At 35.9% G+C, this 25,704-nt stretch overlaps 1 protein-coding gene across 1 annotated transcript in view; it reads right to left on the reverse strand.

The window, feature by feature from the left end:
* The window catches only part of LOC106054962 (uncharacterized), a 92,877-nt gene extending 70,112 nt beyond the window's left edge, over positions 1–22,765 (reverse strand). The window contains exons 1-6 of the mRNA XM_056004219.1: positions 22,380–22,765; positions 6,108–6,220; positions 5,771–5,927; positions 2,151–2,347; positions 823–906; positions 211–299 (exon numbers count right to left, since the gene is read on the reverse strand). Of these exons, the coding sequence (XP_055860194.1) occupies positions 211–299; positions 823–906; positions 2,151–2,347; positions 5,771–5,927; positions 6,108–6,183 (603 nt within the window). The 5' untranslated portion in view covers positions 6,184–6,220; positions 22,380–22,765. The remainder of the gene's footprint in view (positions 1–210; positions 300–822; positions 907–2,150; positions 2,348–5,770; positions 5,928–6,107; positions 6,221–22,379) is intronic.
* Between the last annotated feature and the right edge of the window lie 2,939 nt (positions 22,766–25,704).

Here is a 25,704-nt window from a genome sequence, read left to right on the forward strand (position 1 = left end):
CCACAAATGAGATTGGACCAAAGCGCTCTGAGCATGCTATAAGCATGAAAGTAGCGCTATATAAAAGCTATAAATATATAAATATATATAGATAGATAGATATATAGATATATATATAGATATATACATATATACATATATATATATATATATATATATATATATTGTTTTTCAATATTGTGGGTTGATACAGAGTCTCAAACAACTTACTGCGTAAAAAACAGAAAAGAATGGATCATCCGGCAACAGATTCTGTGGCTTGAGCGCAAGACTGACAGAAACTTGCTCCAGTCGTGGATCTGATCAAAAGAAAGGAAAAAAACAAGATAAGCTTGTAATCTTTTGGTGGATGTTTTCAAGGATGTTTTAGCGTTAGTCAAACAAAATATTAAAGCTATTGAGAAACAGGCTATATTGAGTTTTACAGCAAACCACTGGCATATATAGAACTAGAATTATATGTTGTTTTGCGTCTTGGAAGAATTCATATTAAACTGGCTTAAAAAAAAATAAGCTACTCATTGTTAAGTCTTTTAACTCTTTCTCTCCGTAATTTTTTTTCTATGTTTTGACGCTCACTGCTAGTTCACTACTCTGTTATGATTAAACTTTAGAAACTTTTTCATTTGTTATCAGAAAATGTTTTATTTGGTATAGAATTAAAGGGGAATGCATGCTCCTTTTATAAAACACAAAGCAAAGTTTATAAAATCAAACAATGATTTAATTTATTGAGGTCGAATCAACGACGGTATCGTCAATTAAGAGAGAAAGAGTTAAAGCGCATGGGATGGGAAGACAAAATAAGACAGCGTTTCTTACCTAAACATAACGGATCAAAGTCTGTGTTTAAACATTTTTGGCTTGGTGGACAAATGTCTGTGTAAACGCTGCATACATTGAGTGCTGTCAAAGTGCAGATTGGATAAAAGTACAGAAAGTGAAATATATGTAGAAACCTATTTTTTAATAATAATAATAATAATAACAATACTCTTATTAATGTCGCAAAAGTCACAATGAAGGATCAATGAGCTCTGAGAGCGTAGTAAACATTAAACAAGCAAAATGTAAATTTTTTTTTTTTTTTTTTTTATTAAAATTTTTTAAGGGAAAGAACCAAACAATTACTGTCATACCTCTCAATAATGCAGAAGTTGTTTCCTTTTTTCGATAACGAGCAAAATAATTAATAACCAATAATTAAATGATAATTTGTTTAGTTTTTTTTAGTTGACTCAAGTTTTGTTAGGTACAATAAATAATTGTTTAAAGTTTCAACCGAGATTGGGTGTGGGAGAAATGACGTGTTCAATTATGTAGCCATATTTCTGAATACTGAAGAATTAATTTCTCTTGTCGATATAAAACAAAATAATTAATTATGGTAATTAATTGCCTACTGATTGGTTGATTTTTTATTGATTCATGAATTGTCTTAGCCAATAAATAATTGTGCAAACTGCAAAGTTTCAACTTGATCCGAAAATGGGTGTGGGAGAAATAGTTTGTTCAAAGTTCAAACTTTTTACCAGACAGATAGACTGAATTGTTCTAAGCTTGGTTTTAAAAAAAAAAAAAAATTAAATTAATTTAAATTCGTTTTGAATAGGTAGGTCTTTAAGTAGTTTTTTTTAACGTAGTGATTCATCTGGTCTGTCTGAGCTCAATTGGTTGAAAGTTCCAAACAATCTGATACTGAAAAAACAGTAGGGCTGCAAGTTTTGAAGGGAAAAGTACGTCAGATATTGAGGTGATGAATCTATGGATAAGGGCCGGCTTCACTTATTGCGGGGCCCAATTTAATAAACGTTTGCGAGTTCCTCATCTATTTTTTATTTTTACAATAACAAATATTACTATTAATTAGATCATAATATCAACATGTTTTATACAACATGCATAGTAATGTGCAGCAACATAGCCCATTGGGGAATTTTTTATTTATTCATCTCTTGTCTATAGAATGAATAATTGTGGAAAGTTTCAACTTGATCCCAGAATGGATGTGGCAGAAATAATGTTTACAACCTTTTTATCAGACAGACAGACGGACAGACAGAGTGAGCTGATATAATGAGCTGTAAAAATTATAAAGAGAAGGGAAAACTATCAACTAGGTTTACTAGTATCGAAAACTATCAACTTACGCAGGGAATGCCAATCAAGTTCAGCGTCCCCCTGACTCCTGTACATCTTCAGAGAGATGACCTGCACATATGTCCCATTGACTTCTATGACTCTCGAGATGTTGACAAAGTTCTCGTATATGACTTTTGTCAACGGATCAGTGAGGTCATTGGATGTATAGAACCTAACGTCTAACACAATGACAGTGTAAGGATCACTGTAAGAATGCAAAAATTTATATTACGTAGCTGAAGGACCTGTGTTGACATACAAAATCCATATAACATAATGTAAGGACAGGTGTAAGAATACAAAATGTATTGTAATAACTTAAATAAGACGACTCAACGAGACAAGGATTTTTATTCACAGGACATCACAAAAACATTATAACAACATCTATCTCTAGCACAGTCTTTTCACTTCTGCTCTAGACTTGGGCGGAAATCGTTCTTCTTCTAATGTCAACATCCTTCTCTGTCTAGTTTCTAGCAGTGCGCACCTTCTGCACTATCTTGAACGGCGGCGGTGCGCATGGCATAGTTATAACAGTATATAACGTAGCGTAAGCACATGATTAAGAATACTAAATGCATATAAAAATGTATAACATGTTTTTATTGGAGATTTTCATACATGGCGGAAGAACGATAAATAGCTAGCATTTTGAGTGTATCCGGTGTCCGACGTAAAGGAAGTTTAGATGAGCTATGTTTTTCAAAAGGTTTATGTTTTTGTTTTGTTTTTATTTTTGTTTGGGGGGGGGGACTTTTTAATAATAATAATAATACTCTTTATTATCCGTACGGAAATTTGTCTTACAATTTGTACATTACCAAACAAAAAACATTATAACTATAAGAAACCAAAGTGTACATTCACACCAGACTCACTCATAATTTACATGTGACAAAGTTTGTACCAGATTGTTCTTATTTAATGATTTGATTGCCAGGGGAACAAAAGAGTGTTTGTGTCTGTTTGTCTTTGCTATCGGTGTCTTGTATCTCTTTTGTGACGGTAAAATCACAAAATCCTGACACAAAGGGTGATTCTTTATTTCAAGGATCTTGTTAGCTTTTTTATAGATGTTTGTCTCAAACAACTGCCCAAATGGGGTTTGTTTTTTGCCAATGATTTTGCCAGCTGCATTGAGGATTCTATTAAGTTTATTCCTATTTTTAATGCTCAGATTGCCATACCAGGCAGGGATATTGAAACTGAAAACATTGCAGATGTGAGCGTGATAAAACATAGCCAAGGCCTTTTCGCTAACATTAAACGAGAACAGTTTTCTTAGTAGTCGTAATCTTTGCTGCCCGTTTTTGCTGATATAATCAGTATTTGCAGTAAAATTTAGTTTATTGTCTAGGATAGTACCCAGGTATTTAAAGGTTTGCACAATTTCAATAGTCTCTCCAGCTACAGAAACAATATCATTTTCCTTCTTGTCCCTGCGAAAATCGATTAGCATTGCAGAATCCAATATTGTCTACGCTCTTCCAATTTATAGAACAAAATAATTTCAATATTGAAGGAGAATTTCACTTCAACTCTACAACTTAAAAACTGAAGCTAAAAACAAACGGAAAACTAACTAGTGGAGAAGTAATGGAGATTTGATACCAAGAAAAAACCAGCACGCATTGAGATAGAGTTAAAATTGTAGCTCAATTTTTTGTATATTTAGTTGGCAACAGTGACCTTCAAGTTAATGTCCTTGACTTTGATTAGCTTATCGAAAAAATCCAAGTCTTAATTGTAAGTACGGAGAAATACGTTTTATTTTTATTTTTTTCAGCCTTGGGTTTTCTGTGTATCTAGTTAACTGGTGTTTGTGTATTACAGCTTTGTGTTTAACTCACATTGTAATCGAGCAATTTTCCTTTTGGAAATTTTCACGATAAGCTATACGATGCCAAGGGCGCTAAAATGAACGTCAATGTTACGAACTAAATGAACAGAAAGTTTTGTTCATTGATTCGATACTCTTAACAGTTTAATAGTCATTTGATATAGTTGACAGTTTTAGTAGTCATTCGATACAGTTGACAGTTTTAGTAGTCATTCGATACAGTTGACAGTTTAATAATAATAATAATCTTTATTGTCCGTATGGAAATTTGTCTTACAATTAGTGCATTACACCAAAAAACATTATAACTATAAGAAACCAAAGTGTACATTCACACCAGACTCGCTCATATTTTACATGAGACAAAGTTTATATCAGATTGTTGCTATTTATTGATTTGATTGCCAGGGGAACAAAAGAGTGTTTGTGTCTGTTTGTCTTTGCTATCGGTGTCTTGTATCTCTTTTGTGATAATAGTCATTTGATACAGTTTACAGTTTTAGTAGTCATTCGATACAGTTGACAGTTTAGTAGTCATTCGATACAGTTGAGTTTAGTAGTCAATCGATACTGTTGACAGTTTTAGTAGTCATTTGGGCAGTTGTTTCTGTAGCTGGAGAGACTATTGAAATTGTGCAAACCTTTAAATACCTTGGTACTATCCTAGACAATAAACTAAATTTTACTGCAAATACTGATTATATCAGCAAAAAAGGGCAGCAAAGATTACGACTACTAAGAAAACTGTCCTCGTTTAATGTTAGCGAAAAGGCCTTGGCTATGTTTTATCACGCTCACATCTGCAATATTTTAAGTTTCAATATCACTGCCTGGTATGGCAATCTGAGCATTAAAAATAAAAATAAACTTAATAGAATCCTAAATGCTGCTGGCAAAATCATTGGCAAAAAACAAACCCCATTTGGGCAGTTGTTTGAGACAAACATCTATAAAAAAGCTAACAAGATCCTCGAAATAAAGAATCACCCTTTGTGTCAGGATTTTGTGATTTTACCATCACAAAAGAGATACAAGACACCGATAGCAAAGACAAACAGACACAAACACTCTTTTGTTCCCCTGGCAATCAAATCATTAAATAAGAACAATCTGGTATAAACTTTGTCACATGTAAATTATGAGTGAGTCTGGTGTGAATGTACACTTTGGTTTCTTATAGTTATAATGTTTTTTGTTTGGTGTAATGCACAAATTGTAAGACAAATTTCCTTACGGATAATAAAGATTATTATTATTATTATTATTAAACATCTATAAAAAAAAGCTAACAAGATCCTCGAAATAAAGAATCACCCTTTGTGTCAGGATTTTGTGATTTTACCATCACAAAAGAGATACAAGACACCGATAGCAAAGACAAACAGACACAAACACTCTTTTGTTCCCCTGGCAATCAAATCATTAAATAAGAACAATCTGGTATAAACTTTGTCACATGTAAATTATGAGTGAGTCTGGTGTGAATGTACACTTTGGTTTCTTATAGTTATAACGTTTTTTGTTTGGTGTAATGCACAAATTGTAAGACAAATTTCCGTACGGACAATAAAGATTATTATTATGTTAGAAATGAACGAGTAAAAGAGAAACAAAATTCATCGTAGTCCCTTTAACAGTTTCCACTGGGGAATTTTTCTGGTGATGTGGCAGGTCTGCAACAGTATTATTATTATTATTATTATTAAAAGTTTAGTAGTCATTCGATACCGTTGACAGTTTGGTAGTCACTGACTTTACAGTTCTGTCATCCCAACTTAAACTCACCTTGCTGCTGATGTATTTGACACAGAGATGGAAATATTCTGAAATTCATCGTCACTTACACCGGTGGAACTGTTCAGTGCATCCATTAAAATATGGATCACCTTCTCTGCGAGTTGCGTGTGATCGAGAGTTTTGTTCGTGCTAAGTTGGAGGTACACTGAGAGTGGAAATAATTAATTTAATACTTAATTTGGTAGTTTAAATAGATTAACAATTATATGTTTACAGATTATCTTAAGATAGATAGATAGATAGATAGACAGACAGACAGACAGACAGATGGATGGATGGATGGATGGATAGATAGATAGATAGATAGATAGATAGCTCTACTTACAGTCTTTTGTAAGTGCAGCAGACGACGCTAGGAGCATCATTAAAACAAGGGAAGTAATCCCACTGAAATTGCCCATCTCAAGTGTTCTGTTTTCTCTCCCTAGTAACTACAAACTAGCAAGCAAAACAAAACAAAAAAAAGATTACTTTAAAAAAAAGAATCTAAGGTGAAGAACCGCTAATTATCTGAAATTGGCATGGTTTAGCTCCCTTTTCGCAATCTAAAACAAAATTTATTAATTGGTTCTATTTTTGTATCTAATTACTACATTTTTGGATTGATTAGTGTATTGTCACTCGTCCTTGGCAATGTCTACTTTAACTTTAAAATTTCAAAAAAAAATCATTTTAGGGGGAAAACTCCAATATAACAACCATATCCCTCAATGATGTAATATCTATTTCCCTTTTTATATATAAAAAAAAAACAATTACCACTGTTTATTTGACAAATTAGTAGGCTGAGCGGTAAAGCGCGAGTTCGAATCTTGGTGAAGACTGGAATTTTTAATTTCGGGATCTTTGGACGCCTCTCTAATGGGTACCTGACAGTAGAAACCCTCGTTAACCGTAGGCCACAGAATCAGATGACTTTTACGTCATCTGCCTTATAGGCCACAAGGTCTGAAAGGGGAACTTTACTTTTACTTTTGACTAATTGGTTAATTTTGTTTTATTGATTCATGTTTTGTTAGGAACAGTGAATAACTTGCAAAGTTTCAACCTGATCAGACAATGTTAAGTGGGAGAAAAAAAAACGTGTTCGAAATTTGTACCAGACAGATAAGAGTTAAAATAAGTTTTTTTTTTTAATTTAAAAAAATCTGTCATAGGTTACTTCAAATGAACAGGCATAAAGTTTCTTAAAATAACTATTACTTTTGGCCTGAATTTTAACCCTTTCCACCTCCATCGCCTTCGACGTAGGCTAATAAACTTCTGTTTATAATACTGATTTCCTTGCACGAACAGGTCCTCCCTGCATCTTTACAGTCCTCAGACAACGCCGCCTGCGCGGGCTCGGACATGTTCGCCGGATGAAGGACGTTCGCATCCCAAAAATCATTCTCTACGGGTAAATCGCGTCTGGCTCATGAAAAACTGGTCACCCCCACCTCCGTTACGTGGACGTAATAAAACGGGGCCTCAACTCAGAGAACATTCTTACTGACCACTGGGAAGACATAGCCATAGACCGCACTACGTGGAGAGACGGTGACCAATAAAGCTATGGACAGTGAAAAAGACTCAGCTCTGGAAGAAAAGCGTGCCATACGAAAAATGGCCGGCTCCTCTACCACCAAAGCGAAAGCCACCTTAACCTGCGATATATGTGGACGGGAGTGTCTCTCCGAAATATGGCTCCACAGCCACATGAAAAAAAGTCTTCGAGATGAGCCATAGTTGTTACGACTGAAGGAGGTCTTATATTCTTTTTCTTCTTCTTTTTGAAACAGTCGGGTAGAGTTGAGCCTTTGGCTCTTGGAACTCTAGGCCTGCAGAAGCGAACAAGAGCTCCCTCTCACCGGCCTGTATGAAAACAGTGTACACTGTTCTGTCTGGTGGGCCTGATATAATACCGGAAATGACGTCGCGTTTATTTCTCTTTAGAAACAGAAGAGGAATGCAATAGAGCAGGGGTTCTCAACCTGTGGGTCGCGACCCCCTTGTGGGTCGATCGACCATTTGCCAGGGGTCGCCTAAGACCATCGAAAATATGGATTGCTATTGCCTACTCTTCTGTTGATGTGTGTGTGTGTGGAGAGGGGAATCGAGGCAGAGTGGGGGGATTGTAAAAAGGGGTCGCCGAGCTTAAAAGGTTGAGAACCGCAGCAATAGAGTAAGAAAATTAGATGCGTGGTCAGGCAATTTAACAACCATCGTTTTATCGTGTTTGTCACATTGCGCATATGTTGTTATGACATGATTAGGAATTAGTTATTTGTTTCGGGAATAGGTGGAAAGTTTTTACTTAGCGACGATGACGTAAGGTTGGTTAAAAAGTAAGAACGCTCTAGTCGACACTATCAACAAGGCGTTTTTCATTAGAGCAGTGAAAACAAGAAGTTATATCCAGACGGCTAGTAACAGAGGACATTAGACGGGTCCCTTCTGGAGGATTTAAAGTGTTTCCTATTTTAACACTAGTGTCGGCTACCTATCTTGATTGTTTTGGCATTTCGCCGGTGTTTGAAGGTTACCTCCTGTTTATTTCATTGTTTGTATCTGACACGGCGGAAGAGCCGCACCAATGTGCAACAGAAGCAGCCACATTCAATAACAGGAATTATACAAATAGGATAACTATTGTTTGGGCCCTCCCGCAATGTTATTCGCTCCAAGGGGTCCTCGCGCCAGATAAGCCTGACACCTATAAAACTTTTTTTACAGTTAAAATTCAGAATCTAAAAAAAATGTCATTAAAATAAAAAGTAAAAAAAACAACAACAAAGTATGAACAAAAGAGTTGACACTAAAAACTTTCGCAAACAGTATCAAACTGACACTTTTACATGTCTATTTAGCAAGACATGAGTCGATATATTTATGCCTGTATATTCTCATTTTTACATATGTCTACAAATAGTCAGTTAAACATGACTGATTTTCAAGTTTAGATCCTTTTTACAATACCTCTATTCACGCCAGAACCTATGGAAACTGCATGGACGCTGATCTAAAAAAAAACAGCAACAAAAACGAATTTCCTAAAATTTAATAGTTGATATATACCGTTAAAAAAGAACTACTAGCTCTAGTTTGACCGTTATAATTTTTCAAAGTAAAAAAATAAAGTAAATTTGGCTTGAGAACTACAATTAGATCTAGAGCCAGCATCGGTTTTGAAAGGACTATTGCGTTCTTGAAAGGACCATAGCGTTGGGTAATTTCAGAATGAAAGGCATCATTGATTCAAAAGTTTAATAAATTAATAATTCAGGAAAATTTTGCGCATTGTCTTCTAAGTCTAGATTTAAGGCCTAGATCTAGATCTATATCATTGGAATTATTTTTAAAAAAAACAAACAAATGTTGCTTTAAGTTGATTGATAGATTATGTAATCTTTGTTTATTTTTTACGTAAATCTAATATGCATTATGTCTAGATTCTATATTAATAAGTTGATCTTAAGAGTTCTACTTGTAATAAAGGCACCAATAAATAATTGGTTTCTTATTTTCTTAACCCGCAAGCCTAATTGGTAGAATCATTCGACCGAGAAGCTGGAGGTGTTCACATCACACGTTCCATACGCAATTTGAGCTCAAAAAAATGTTTTTCTTAGGTTTTATTTTATTTTAATTTGTATAACAGAGGTGTTGTCTTGTTAAACAATGTATTTTTTAAATATTTTTTTTAAGCAATAAAATACAGCGAGGGAGAGAAAAAAAAAAGAGAAGGCAATATGAAACATGTGGTGGCGATGCAATGAAAAAATCTTTTTTAAGGAAAGCTTTAAAGTATTTGAAAAGACAAAAACATGGCAGTTGGCATGAAAATCTGACTGTTTTGCTCCTCGTGGAGACTTGTATGCTTGCGAATGAGATATTTTAACTGCAACATTAGATAGGATGATCCTAACTATGGAATCGATTTACCAGAGAAGGATTCTAGGTATCACCTACAAAGTCCGCATCACAAATAATTCAATAGAAAGTAGGATGACAGTGGCAATCGAGCACAGAGATGATCTTATGACCATTGCTAAAAAAAAAAACGCAAGATAAGACTGTACCGGAAGAGGTCAGTCATCAGTGAAGCTGGGGATACTGGAATGACATGGCAACATAGAACGTAATACTAAAGTTACGTATATCTACAATGTTTGTAGTCAAGAGTGATGTACAAATAGCATACTGGTAGTTAAGGAAAGGGACGTAACTTAATCAATAAATTGAGTACTGTCCCCTGATTCCTCGTAACGAACTCAAATGATCGAATATCGATAAAGGTGCATGCGAGTGCAAGAGGTACAAATGAAATGAACCATAGTATTGGTGGCTTTAGAAATGGACTGCTTGGATTGACTGAACTTTGACTGACATCATTAATCCATCAGGTTCATTTCCCTGTGTTTTTTTGTTCATTTAAATATCTGTATATGTTTTCGAAATGTTTTAACTAACCTTTTTTACAAAGCTTATATCAACTCTGTCTGTCTTGTAAAAAGTTTGTACTCGTTATTTCTCCCACACCCAATCTCGGATCAAACTAAAATTTTGCACAAATTATTTCTTCTCCCTGACAACACAAGAATCAATCAAGGTTACAAAAGACAGTTTGTGTGGAAACACAAACTCAAAATCGGCCCCCGAAGTGGTCCACCCAGGCAGGCTTCAATATTTTCAGAAAGAACATCCAAATAAAATTATATCAAAGACAAATGAGAGATAAGAATGGAGAAAGAAGGTTAACAGATCTTGTGTAGTGCCCCAACGGCCCCGCAGATCAAAGGACAGGTGTAAGTGAATGTAAAGTTAGATGTGAACCTGGCTTAACTAGTTACCCTCTTAGACCTTGTGGTCTATAGGGTAGATGATGTAAAGTTCATCTGTTTTTGTGGCCTACGGTTAGCGAGGATGTCATGTAGCCAGCACAACGACCAACCGCCTATACTTTTCCCCAACCCATTAGAGCTGAGCTCAGAGGCGCCCAAGGATTCCAAAGTTGAAAATCCCAGTCTTAACCAGGATTCGAACCCGGGACCGCTCAGCCACCGCGCCTCCACTGGCCTAACTGATGTCTTATAATTGATCTAATTGTTTTGAAAAGGCTCAATCTCTTATTCGAATCCTCAAAAAAATTTTTTTTTTAATTTCCGCAATAAAAAAATGTTCAGAAAAATGGAGTTTATAAGATTACTATTCAATTTAAATTAGGTCTAACTTATAATGCATACTAATTAGCTTTTTCTCTTTAAAAAACTGCTTGCATAACTGATTTTAAAAATTAGATTTTTCGCTTTAAGAAAAAAAAAAGTAGCCGTTGCATCAGGACTTTGAATGGTCTAAAATATTGTGATGTCGGATTTTCAATATCTTTTCTAGTTTACGAGATCTAAACGGGACGGACGGACAGACGGACAGACATTTCGCACAAAACTAATAGCGTCTTTTCCCCTTTCGGGGGCCGCTAAAAACAAACAATTAGTTAATTAACTATTGGTAATTAATCATTCTGTTTGGTATCTTGAACAATGAAAAGAAACTGTACTGGACTGAAGCGGTGGTATAAGTTGCTTTACAGTAAGCTTGTGACAAATATTACAAAGGTATACAATCTTCTATTTTCATAGGCACCAAAACTCTCTTTACACACCAAGAGATTAACAAACACCATAAGACCTATGTTCTTTTTTATAGTCCTATAGAAGTCGAACTAGTGTGAACATACTCGTGTGAATCTAAAACGGGACCTTGAACTTTAAAATTAGCAAGTATATTTTTTCATGTTATGATGGAGTTATGTTTAACATCAAAATCATACTCCATAGTCAGGGGCGCCCGTCAAATTTTTTTCAAGGATTGTGCAAGTTGCGATCTATGCCTTTAGTCTTAGCTTTAACTTTCTTATTATTTTCTATTTATGCAGATTATGAAAGAAAGGAACTAATGCGCCCCTCCCCCCTTTTCTTTCTCTACGTGATATTAAGAGCCATGTAAATTTTTGTTTCATGAATTATAAAATAATAAAAAACTAAACAAGCGAACAGAATAATTACTGTACAAGTTAATGTACATGGCCTGCATCAATTCCTGATAAACCTAGGCTAGTTTTGTGCAGTGTAATACACACATTAGGAGGCGCGGTGGCTGAGCGGCAAAGCGCTTGGCTTCCGAACCGGGGACCGGGGTTCGAAACTGGGATTTTTAATTTCCGGATCTTCGGGCGCCTCTGAGTTCACCCAGCTCTAATGGGTACCTGACATTAGTTAGCGAAAAAGTAAAGGCGGTTGGTCGTTGTGCTGGCCACATGACACCCTTGTTAACCGTAGGCCACAGAAACAGATGACCTTTACATCATCTGCCCTATAGACCACCCTATAGACCACAAGGTCTGAAAGGGGAAATTTACACTTTTAATACACACATCTATAGTAACGATTATTTTTATTATTATTGTTATTAGTCTAATATCCTTATCCTAACAACTGTACCAGTGGAAACGCTACAGTTGCTACTTAGAAGAAGTTAATGGATTTGAAGGTGCAAAACATTGGCTAGAATTCGGATGCTCGGAATCCAGAGGGGGTGCACGTGCACTACCTTCCGCCCAATGCGGGAGCCCATGTGTCCAGTGCGCATAGCACATGAATAGGCAGCCATCAAGTGTTGTTTTTACTTTTATAGTTATATCGACAAAATGTTATGTATTATTCAAGATTTCCGTTGAACTTTAAAAAAAATGTATATCTTGTTACAAAATGAGAATTTCTATAGTAAAGTCAAGTTCCCCTTTGAGACCTTAGGGGCAGATGATGTTAAGGTCATCTGTTTCTATGGTCAACGGTTAATGAACAGGGTGTCATGTGGGCAGCACAACGACCAACCGCCTTTATATTTCCCAACTAAAGTCAGGTATCCATTAGAGTTGGTTGAACTCAGGGGCGCCCTAAAAATCCAGAAATTCAAAATCCAAATCTTCACCGAGATTCGAACCCAGGACCCCAAGTTCGGAAGCCAAGCGCCCCTATAATTCTTATAGACTCTAGGTTTATTTACAGGAAGAAATGCAATACGTCAAGTAAGCCTGCGTTCGCATACATGCGTTCAGTTTTCGCTGCATTATAAAATCTTTATGAGGGCAGAAGAAGAAAAAGTTACATTTAAATGGCATGCGATTTGTGGGCCGGGTCGTATGGTAACGTCAGAGTCGATTTTGACAACCAGTCCGCCCCTGTTTTTGACTTGTGTGGTGGTCTTTCGTCTCCTCTTTCAACAGCCGTTCACACTTTTTAATCCACTCAACTGCAACAATCCTACTAAAATTGACACCATACACTACACACACACACACAGGCCTACACATACTCACGTACTCATTCCATAACAAAAGCGAAGACTATTATTTCTGTTTGTTTAAAAGGATTGGAATTGAACGCGAGATGTTAAATAAACAAACTTGATTGTCCTAAACTTGTTACCAAGGCATTGTTGGGAAATTTTTAGATTTCTTTTCAAAAATGGGATAGAAGAGTTCATTCTTAATTCAGATTCAAAATTACTAGAACTGCACGTGATTGAAGTAAAAAAAAAAAGATGCCTAGTTCAATAACCTGATTCCTATCATTGTTTTAATGGTAAATGTTTTTTTTAATGAGTTTGGCATTCAACGTGTGATCTAAATATGCAAAATGTGCCAAGCTGTTATATTTCATTAAATCTTCGTGACGTCTGTGTCATGCGTTGTTCTGTGGCATGACCTAGATTCAGGAGTTATTTGCAAGGAGAAAATGGGAAGAACAATTCCTTACGGACTTCGGTCAGGAGTAAAGAACATTCATTAAACTTTTAGGCTTGAAAATAATACTAATCGATAAGAATCTGTATTTGGCTGCGAATAGCATTGCATGATTTATGAAGTTTCTTATCACATTTGTTGATCTTAATCAGCAGCGTCTCTAAAGACGGGGAAGGGTGCGAGAGACCTCCTTTCGTAAGCTACGAGGTACGGACCGCACAGGGCAACACCCATGTTGATGGAATGTTATATGGTGGGAAGAGTTGTGCCCATGCATAGGGGGACACTACCCTGGTAGCCAAGATGGCTGATTAAACTTGTTTGTTTATGATCGGAAAGTGTTCTTATTTCAAGTTTGATTATACTCACGTATCTATCGTAACAACCCATAAATGGAAAAAAGAAGAAAACTTAAAAACAGAATATAATTACGTATTGATCCTATAGTCCATGTGTTAGTCTTGTCGTGCATGTTAATTCGAGATTTAAACTCATTTGTATTCCTGTCTGATTCAGGAAACCCGTTCATCCATCTAAATCTAATGGCACAAGGGAAGATATCTAATGGTTTATATATTGTAATGTTGCACAAGCATATGGAATAATAAATGTGACTTTATCTTTGTGTCTTTCTTGGTATTTTAATACTTTGTGTTTTTGTATTTGTAAGAAATCCTCGATACATGCTGTACATACACACTATATGCTAGACAAACTTGTGAAGAAAAAAAAGCAAAAGAAAAAAAAACTTTCTTTTTTAAAAAAAAAAAAGCTATTTTAAGAGAAAGAAGCGCCAATTACTGCCATTTATAAGAAAATAGCAGACTTAGCTCCCTTTCTGCCCTATTCGTATAATGTTATAGACTATAAATAATTCCGAAAATTTCAACTTGAACTGAGAATGGGCAGTGGGAGAAAAAAGTAACTAATCAATAATTAATTAACTAATAATTAATAAGTTTTTTTTTTTAATTATTATTGATTCTTGCCTTGTCAGGTACAATGAATAATTGTGCAAAATTTCAACTTGATCCGAGAATGGCAAGTGGGATAAGAAACATAGTCAAACTTTTTTACTTGACAGACAGACAGACAGAAAGAGAGAGTTGTATAAGCTTTGTAAAAAAAAACAACATTTAAATTCAGACAGTTAACATATGTTGTTGTTTTTTCCTCAATGTGTGTCTTTTTATGGAACAAGCCGAATAAACACTTCAAGCCATGGTCGATACGCCATTGATCTAGATCAAGATTTAAAATTCAATTCGCAAAATAGCTTTGTCATTGGCATCTGAAAAAAACTAATTTAAAACCTAAACAAAAGCGAGGAGTGTTGCAATCCCCAAAGACTAGAAGTCTTTTATTTTTCTTGTATATCTTTCAATGTTATGGAGGTCGCGGTGGCTGAGTGGTTAAGCGCTTGGCTTCCAAACATGGGGTCCTGGGTTCGAATCTTGGTGAATATTGGGACTTTAAATTTCGGGATTTTTTAGGACGCCCCTGAATCCACCCAGCTCTAATGGGTACCTTACTTAAGTTAGGGAAAGTAAAAGCGATTGGTGACACATGACACTCTGCTCGTTAACCTTTTAGGCGCGTGTGGTAGTCTAGCCTCTAAACACTAGAATAGTAGTTCCATTTTATATGCACTCTTGTAAAAAAAAAAAAAAAAGCTCAGCACTTTAAGGGTTAACCGTTGGCCAAAGAAAAAGGGGAACTTTACTTTTTTTTATTTACTTCTTTCAAAGTTGGCATCAAATCAAAACTCTTTCAAAAAATTGTTGATTTATCAGTCAAAGTAAAAAAAAAAGAAGTAAATTATTTTTTCTACTAGGTTATGAGTTTATGTTGCTTAGAGTTATTAAGATGACAAACACAGGAATATGAAGCATCGACATAGGGCTCGATGACCTAATAAGAAAAACAGCATAGTTAATGAAAATCAATACCGTGAATGTGAAGCATTTTAAAACATATGGAAATAAAGATACTTCAGAAATTATTTTTTTTTGATGCCTTACAGTTCAAAGTTTAAATTTGCTATTTCGAATGACACACAATAAGCTACAACTTTTTTTTTTCTTGTGGATGGGGGGGGGGAGGGTCATAAATAATTATTTTAAAATGCGAAGCACGAATGTAAAACATTTATATTATGATAAAACTCAGATAGGCCTCAACATGAACTAGGGATTTAACAAAGACATTGTTTGGCTGTCACAGAGAATGTTTAAAACACATGATTAATATCATGTTACGTAATTAAACGTTTGTGAATTTTCAATTTGGATTGATTTTCTTCTGACTTTATTTTTATACATTTCAATTGCAGAAGTGGAGTAAGTCACGTGTGATTCTACTTCGGCAGTTTCCGGTAGTCCTTCGGCAGTTTTCGGTAGTCGTGTTTGGATGTGTGGAGTAAGTCACGTGTGATTCTACTTCGGCAGTTTCCGGTAGTCCTTCGGCAGTTTTCGGTAGTCGTGTTTGAATGTCATGCTGTTGATATCACAATTTGTTTTATACTATTCCTCTTTTTTTATATCTATTTTATCCAAACTTTTGCAACATTGTGTTCTTCAGAAATCTAAAACAATGTATTCATTTTGTTCTCCACGAATGCGATTATTTTTTTAAATTAACAAATGGAAGAAGAGAATTTTAATTTTACAATTAGCTCTGTTAGCTCATGATCTCTATAAATATAATAACAATAAATCCAAATTGATAACAAAAAAAGAATATAATTAAAAAGTTCCTCTTTCAGACCATGCTGTCTATCGGGCAGATGATGTAAAGGGCGTCTGTTTCTGTGGTCCTCGGTTGACGAGGGTGCCATGTGGCCAGCACAACGACCAACCGTCTTTACTTTTTCCCCAACTAATGTCAGGTACCCATTAGAACTGGGTGGACTTAGAGGCACCCTAAAGATCCCGAAATTAAAAATCCCAGTCTTCACCAGGATTTGAACCAGGGACCCCCCCGGTTCGGAAGCCAGGTGCTTTACCACAGAGCCTCGGCGCCTCATAACAATAATGTGGCTATTCTAATGACAAAACATAAGCACTTGAAAATGGGAAATCGTAATCGCACCCAATACTCATAAAAATTGAATGTTCGATTACTGTATAAAGGAAATCGAAAATGATGAAATTGTAATATTTATAGGTCAGTGATATGGTTATTCTAGCATTAAAAAATGAGAAATCGAAATCGCACTCAATACTTATAAAAATTGATTGTTCGATTACTTTACATTAGCAGATATCTCAATCATTACTGATACAATCACTACTTTCCCCTTTTCTTCTGCTTTGACAATGTTTTTTGATAAAAAAAATATTATCGGCATCTATTGAATTGAAAACTCATAAATCGAGAACCGCTGTACTGCACACTTTCCGTAATGAGAAGAAAAACATCTGTGGAACTTCCATTTTGTTTTTGTTGAATAAACAATAGTTCGTGTTTTTGTGCTAACCATTGCTAAGTTAAAGCCATTGAAAGCCTCTCTCCAGTTACGTCAACCGCAGGCAGCCCCCAGTGTCAACACTCTAGTTAGTGCCAACAGTGTTCAGTGCCGCTCGGTCCAACATTCAACTCCGATTGTCAACAGCATCATATACTTAAGATCTGCGCGTGCGTGCGATAGCATCGACTCAGGTTACACTCTGACCTCGGTCTGGCGTTCCTGGAGACTTCAATTATAATTATCAGAGGTGTTTCCCAGATGAAGTTGTAATGTGGGCTACCCAAGTCTTACTTTTACTTAGCGAATAAAAGATTTGATGTTATGCTAACCGATAGTCCGAATCTCCCTCGTCAACTAGACGTCTGTTTATCATATCCATTTTTCATCGTATCTCCGTTTTCCCTCCAATCAAATTGACGCTAAATTTACATAGGAAGTCTTTCGTATTCATAAACCTTACCACCACATAATCGTGAGAGGGCCGCCACCATATTGTGCGCACTAGTGTTCTTATATATACCCATGCGTGTGCATGCATACATGAAGAAACTGGAACAGACAAAAATAGAGCATTGTAAAAAAATGTTTGTTTATTTGTAAAATGTTTTACATGTTTCGGATGTATTTCAGAGTTGAAGATAGTTTACTTCCTAGTCCAAACCTCCCGCAGGACGACGAGGGATGGGAGCGGGCAGGATTTGAACCTTCGACCATCGATAAATCCGAACGACAGTCCAGCGCGCAAAGCGCATGACCAGGTAGCCATCCCGACCAGGCAGCCATCGCGAAATTCATAACAAACGAATATTCGAATTCGACTAGAGTACCACCTTTAGTAAAATCGCTTAATTTAGAAAGCCTTCAGTCTCAACAGTAAAGTAGCAATTATACATAAAGCTCTGAACGATAATCTTTACATACAAAAACAAAATCTAATAAAAGACTTTGAAAGACACAAAGATAAAGGCACATTCCTCGTTCCATATGCTAGGACAAATGTGTACAAGTGCTCCTTCTTCCCTAGTGCTATTAGAGCATGGAATGGGTTGCCTGAGCTAGCCAGGAAAACCAGTGACTTGGCAGAATTTAAGGTATTTGTTAACATGCATGGCTAGATGCATGACGCGTAGGACGTAATCATCTTCTTTTTTGAAGTAAAGTCTGTATTTATAAGATATATATATATATATATATATATATATATATATATTATATATATATATATATATATATATATATATATATATATATATATATATATATATATATATATATATATATATATATATATATATATATATATATATATATATATATATATATATAATAAGGCTTGTCTTCTAGTCCGAAGGAGAACGGCATAACAGAGGTGCCCCCTCCCCCGAAAGCGCTATATAGATCAACTCAGGCGCTATTACGCCCTCACTGGCGTAGAGGAAAGTAGCTGGCAGGGGGTTGGTCTGAAAGAGACAGCTGGAGAGCTCTCACAAAGGCCGCGGATACCACATGAGAAATATGTTTTATAAATTAAGTTTTTCAGCCTTTTAAATAAATGCGGACAATGTAGTTCATTATAAGTGTAAATAATGTCGGCTTATTAAAACTAAAGTATGTTTGCTCTGCAATCTAAACAAATCAATTTAGAAATTGCAGGAATAGTAATGGGGAGAAATAACTTTAATCTATTTCTAGATAGATAGATAGATAGATAGATAGATAGATAGATAGATAGATAGATAGATAGATAGATAGATAGATAGATAGATAGATAAATAGATAGATATGTAGATAGATAGATAGATAGATAGATAGATAGATAGATAGATAGATAGATAGATAGATTGATTGATTGATTGGTAGGTAGGTAGGTAGGTAGGTATTTAGGTAGGTAGGTAGGTATTGATTGATTGATTGATTGATTGATTGATTGATTGGTAGGTATAGATGGATAGATAGATAGATAGGTAGGTAGGTAGGTAGGTAGGTAGGTACAGATAGATAGATAGATAGATAGATAGATAGATAGATAGATAGATAGATAGATAGATAGATAGATAAATAGATAGGTTGGTTGGTTGATTGATTGATTAATTGGTAGGTACGTAGGTAGGTAGGTAGGTAGGTAGGTATAGATAGATTCATTGATTTGATTGATTGATTTATTGATTGATTGATTGATTGGTAGGTAGGTATAGATAGAGAGAGAGAGAGAACGAATTTACCACAGTGCTTAACTGTACAACATCACCCCCTCCCCCCGAGGCTTTACCCTTAAAAAAAAAAAAGTTCTATCATTTTTATCAAAGATTTGTATAAGGAGAACGAGGTGACATTTACAATTACTTTTTTTTTTTCTCTTCACAAATAGGACATGACTTTAGAGTTCTAAATATTATCTTTAACGATACCAGCGTTGATTCCACCAGAATGTGGTAAATAATTACGGAGAGAAAGAGTTAAAAAGTTCCCCTTTCAGACCTTGCGCTCTATAGGGCAGAGGATGTTAAGGTCATCTATTTCTTTGGCCAGTGTTAACGAGCAGAGTGTCATGTGGCCAGCACAACGACGAACCGCTTTTATTTTCCCCGACTAGAGTTGGGTGGACTCAGAGGAGCCCTAAAAAAAATCCCGAAATTAAAAATCCAAATCTTCATTATATATAGGTACATTCATATTGAAACTTGAGAAGCGTAGGGGCAGCCACAAAAATCTTGCCGTCCTGCTTTAAGTCTGAGCTCCAATATGACACTGATTAATATCGCCTAATTGTTCTTTTTTTTTTTTAAATTGTGTTTAAAAAAAATAATTTTAAAAAAATACATTCTAACAAGTGTAATTGTATCAATTAATTTGGATCGGTCATGTAATTTAAGTTGTAATAGATCTACACCAAAAACAATAAATCCGCGCGATTAGAAATATTTTTATCAATTATATTGCGCTATTTCCTGCTTTTAGCTTTCTCAATACGCTATGATCCTATCACTTATCTGGGCCAATGGAGGTGGAGGGGGTAGAGAGCATTTATAAAAAAAATAAAAAGGAGAGAACGACCTGAATTCGAACTCATGGGTCAAGCCGACTTACTAGCCACTCTGCCAGTGAGGTGCTGTAAAGTAGTGAGGTATAGTTATCTATTGTTTGTTTCAAACTTAATTTAAAGCGGCGACCTATAAAGGGGACTAATTTAGTTTATGCCACCACTTCAGTCAAGTATATTTTTCTTTTCCTTGTTCGAGATATCAAACAAAATGATTAATTGCCAATAGTTAATTAGCTAATTGTTAATTAGTTTTATTAATTCTTGTGCTGTAAGGTAAAGGAAATAATTTTGCAAATTTTAGCTTGATCAGAGATTGGGTGTCATAGAGACATCGTGTACAAACTTTTACCAGACTGACAGAAAGACAGTGAGTTGATATAAGCTTTGTAAAGAGAGTTTTCTATCATAAATATTAGATATAAAGTGCGCGAATAGTCCTACATTCAAGAAATATTTTGCAACGAGGTTGATTTGACTTGATCTCTTAGTCTCAAACTCCCCTCCCCTGCCCCCCCCCCCCAAAAAAAAAGGATTATTTTGTCCTAGCGTAATGGCTCAGTAGTAAAGCGCTTACCTATCCAACCCATGGGTTTAGGGTTTGAATCTTGAAGACTGGGATTTTTTATTTTGAGACTTAAGGACGCCCCTGAGTCAACCCTATTCTATTGGGTACCTGAAAGTCGGGGAAAGTAAAGGCAAATATAAAGAGTTGAAGCTAGGTGCTGAAACAAATGATACATACATATATTAAACATAACTAGAGGCTAGTTTCGCTTGGTGCGTTATCGCTAGGCGGTGGTGTCGAATCCAGAGTCACAGGTTCGAGCCTCGGTCGGCGCATGCCCTTTTTTTCGTAGCATCTTAATTCACTACTTTCTCTCTTAAAAACTTGGTCCCTGGTGCTGTTATTCATTTATGTTTAATATATGAAAGTAAAGGCAGTATGTCGTTGTGCTGGCAACATGACACCTTTTACATCTTCTGCCCTCATAGATCGCAAAGTTCGAAAGAAGCTCTTTAGTTATAGTAGTTTATTGCTAGCATCCTCTATTCTCATAGACTCGCGTTACCTGTATGCTAATAATAATAATGCTAGTCTTCGAGTCCGAAGATATTTTACCACATCCAGGGCAAGCATAAGCAAGCCGGGAAAACAGAAGTCATGTTTCAAAAGTCGCCCAATAAAACATACTCAGCCCCAAGGATCACCGTAAACGGACAGCCCCTTAATGTGGTAGACCACTTCACATATCTAGGTAGTATAGTGTCAAATGACGCCTCACTTTCAAGGGAAGTTGATAACCGTCTGGCCAGGGCCAGTAGCGCATTTGGACGTCTTCAGGCTAGAGTTTGGCGTAACAGACCTGTATGACTACATAATAACTAAATACATTTTGTTTTCAAAGTTGTAATGGAAAAAAAAATACAAATCTTTGACATTAAATTTGATCAATCAAATAATCTTGTTTTTACATCAATTAATTATGATTGATTGCAGGGCCGGTCCTACAGATTGCGGGGGCCCTATGCGAAACGGATTGCGCGGGGCCTAATTAGGGTTGTGATAAGAATAATAAGTGAAAATTAAGATTTTGTATTAGAAAATAAATTCTTCTTTGCATTTTATTCATACTTTACTAAGTATAAAATCACTATCAATTTAACTTTACGAGCCATCTATAGTAGATAGTAGTTTACCAACAAAAAGCCGATAAACATTCAGATCTGCCTTTTAGATTTACTATCGACTCGCAAAATATCGCTTTTTTTATATAAGAGGTCGAGATAGATTTAGATCTATATTTGTATGCTAATGACTATTGAAGTAGATTAAGTATTTGAAGTTCTTGTGTGGTTAAAATTCAGCTTTTTATTACATTTTTATTTTTTGAAAGCTGACAATACCTTTTTTTTTTAAATCGCGAGTAGGACTGGCGTTTTCCATATTGAATGACACATCAAAATGACAATTTTGTCTGTTTTAAGATTTGCATCAGTTTTCAGAAGATTTTAATAATCTCAGGACATTTTCATGACATTTTATAATTTCAGAATTCCAGGAACCCTTTAATAATAAGTTAAAATGGTTTAATTTAATAATTTACACCTAGATTTCGCATCTCGCGGGGCCTATGAAATTGTGGGGCCCACTGCGGCCGCATAGGTTGCAGTGGCCTAAGAACGGCCCTGATTGATTGCAATACGCCACTTTTCTAATGCTAATTATTATTTGGTTGCACATTTTTTTCAAACGTACGTATTTTCGTAATTTCGTCTTTTTCCCCACTTGTAAACTTACCTTTATAAATTGAAGAAGTTGATCCAGTTTCTTCTTTCAATCCAATCCACGATTTCCAAGAAAATAAACCTTTTGTAATGACAGATCTAGATTCTAATTTTTATTCGCAGATAATTGTTCTAGAATTTCTAGATCTATAAATGTACTAATTTCTTATCCTAAAAATGACTTCGTAACTAGATTCTAGATTAACTCTTAAGGTTTCGGCAATTTAACTCTCAACTTTTTCCAAATAAAAAGAAAACTCTTAAAAATGGATCGATCTGAAATAAAAATGACAGAACGTAATCGAATATATTTTTTTTTTATTGTTTCTATACCAACATGACTACTGACGTAACAAGCGATTACCAGTCTTTTAAAATTGAAGTGCCCAAAGGAAAAGTTTCCGCTTAGCTGTACTGAGGTCTTTGCCAATATAATCGATTCGGCGGATTGATTTTTTGTTTCATTTTAGAGGCTGGCATTTTTTTTTTTATATTTTATGCCCGGATCGACGGTGTCACCTTGTGAAGCAATGTCAGCCATGACCGATATCCAGTTCTATTCCAACCCTATTGTGTGTGTGTTTATACTGTTTTATTGTTAACGACGACGTTTGGATAGACAAAAGGGGCTCTGTTAGGGGAAAACGTACTTGTTCTATTGATGATGTGTTTCAATACACAATTTCTTGATAACCATTCATAGAACTTCAGTTCGCCACGCTAGCGCTAATGCATATCACTGTCTGTGAATCACGTGATCTGATAGTGGCGGTATTGTTTTTCATTATTATTATTAGGCTTATAAGTATAATTTATAATTAATATTACTACTTTCATTATTATTATTATTATTACTTTTCTGTTGTTTTCATCTTGATTATGTGTAGATTGTTATTTTTTGTAATTTTGACTGTCATTGTAGCATTTTGTCTTGGCAAAACAATTAAAATCGTTAACTTATTAAAATTGCAATCAGTCAATTCAAGACAATCTTGTCTCTGGAGAAAATAATTCGAAAAAAAAAAGGTTTAGTCTCTATTGCGTAGGCGCGGTGGCTGAGCGGTAGAGCGCTTGGCTTCCGAACCGGAAGTCCCGGGTTCGAAGTGAAGACTGGGATTTTAAATTTCTGGATGTTTGGCGCCTCTGAGTCCACCCAGCTTTAATGTGTACTTGACATTAGTTGAGGAAAAGTAAAGGCGGTTGGTCGTTATGCTGGTCACGTGACACCCTCGTTAACCGTGGGCCACAGAAAACAGATGACTTTTTACATCATGTGCCCCATAGATGGCAAGATCTGAAAGGGGAACAAATACTTTCTTGCATACTTTTCACTGATACCATATCTAATAATAACAGTAATAATAATAATGTATTGTTATTTATATTATAATGGATACCGTGTATGTATATTAGAGTGTTATTAGAGGCGATTAAAAATCTAAATTTGTAACAGGTTGTTAGTCTTGCTCACCATACACTTGGAACAATAAAGTACTTTTCACGGACATCAGAAATGCATTACATATAAAAATCTCCAGTGAGAAGGTAGCTATCAAGCCTCTTCTTCTTGAAACTGTCAGATAGAGTTGAGCCTTCGGCTCTTGGAACCCCAGGCCAGGAAAAGTGAACAAGAGCTCCCTTTCACCGGCCTGAATGAGAACAGTGTACAAGCCTAAAAAAATACAAATGTTATGCTAAGTGTTGAAATCCCGAATGATGCATACATATTACATACATAAACGCAACTCAAGAGACCACATTTTTTTTATGAAAGAAAATAGTGAACAAAACAAAGGGGAACTGCACTGACCAGGGCACGAACCAGTGACCCTCCGTTACAACTCCGTCTAGCAGCAACACTGTGCTGAACTAACACTTACACCATGGAGATGTCCACACACACACACACACAAAAGCATCTTTCTGATGCAATCCATTGTAATCCTCACTTTAGAGCAGAGGCTCTCAACCTGTGGGTCGCGACCCCTTGAGGGGTTGATTGACGATTTGTCATCGGTCGCCTAAGACCATCGAAAATATGGATTGTATTTAGTGTATTCTTCTATTGTTGTGTATGTTATGGGGGGGGAGGGGGTCGCGGCAGAGTGGGGGGTTGTAAAAAGGGGTCGCCAAGCTTAAAAGGTTGAGAACCGCTGCTTTAGAGTGAAATCAGTTGGAGATGAAAATGTGGCAAAACAAATTTAATAAACATAATGGCAATGTCTTCAATTCCGAAGATTAAGGATGAGTGCAGAAGTTCACATAGCCACGTAAATCCGGCTGCGACCTACATATTTTCCCACATTTCCTGCAGACAAAGCCGTTGTCCGCTGGCGGTCTATTTTAGTTTTTTTTTCGGTCTTCTGCGCCTGTCTTCAATGATGGCTTTTCTTTGAGTCTCAAATGTTTTTCCCGCAGCCTATGGGAGATTTCTCAAAGGCCATCTGCTGCCAGCTACTTTCCTCTATGCCAGTGAGGGCAAAATGGCGCCTGAGTTGATCTTTATAGCGCTTACGGGGGCACCTCTGTTACGCCGTCCTCCTTTAAGATAGCCAAAGAAGTTTGCCTTTGGCATGCGGTCGTCCCCCATGCGGGATAAGTGTCCGACCCAAGCGCAGCTGTCGAATGGTGACTAATGCTTAAAATAATAAAGGGTTAAAAACATAGTTATTTAAGAATTAACATCCTGTCTCAGTAAACCTATATTTTGTGAAAAAAAACAAACAAAAAATACATGGACCAACTAGAATACTTTATAATTGTTTGGACCCTCTTTGTCTGACCTCCTGACCAGTAAACTTTATAATTGTTTGGACCCTCTTTGTCTGACCTCCTGACCAGTATACTTTATAATTGTTTGAATCCTCTTTGTCAGACTTCCTGACCAGTATACTTTATAATTGTTTGGACCCTCTTTGTCTGACCTCCTGACCAGTAAACTTTATAATTGTTTGAATCCTCTTTGTCTGACCTCCTGGCCAGTATACTTTATAATTGTTTGAATCCTCTTTGTCAGACCTCCTGACCAGTACACTTTATAATTGTTTGGACCCTCTTTGTCTGACCTCCTGGCCAGTAAACTTTATAATTGTTTGGATCCTCTTTGTCTGACCTCCTGACCAGTATACTTTATGATTGTTTGGATCCTCTTTGTCTGACCTCCTGACCAGTAGGCCCCTATACTTTATAATTGTTTGGACCCTCTTTGTCTGACCTCCTGACCAGTAAACTTTATAATTGTTTGAATCCTCTTTGGTTGACCTCCTGACCAGTATACTTTATGATTGTTTGGATCCTCTTTGTCTGACCTCCTGACCAGTAGGCCCCTATACTTTATA

Source organism: Biomphalaria glabrata, chromosome 11 (assembly GCF_947242115.1).
Source record: "Biomphalaria glabrata chromosome 11, xgBioGlab47.1, whole genome shotgun sequence".
NCBI classification, from domain to species: Eukaryota; Metazoa; Mollusca; class Gastropoda; family Planorbidae; genus Biomphalaria; species Biomphalaria glabrata.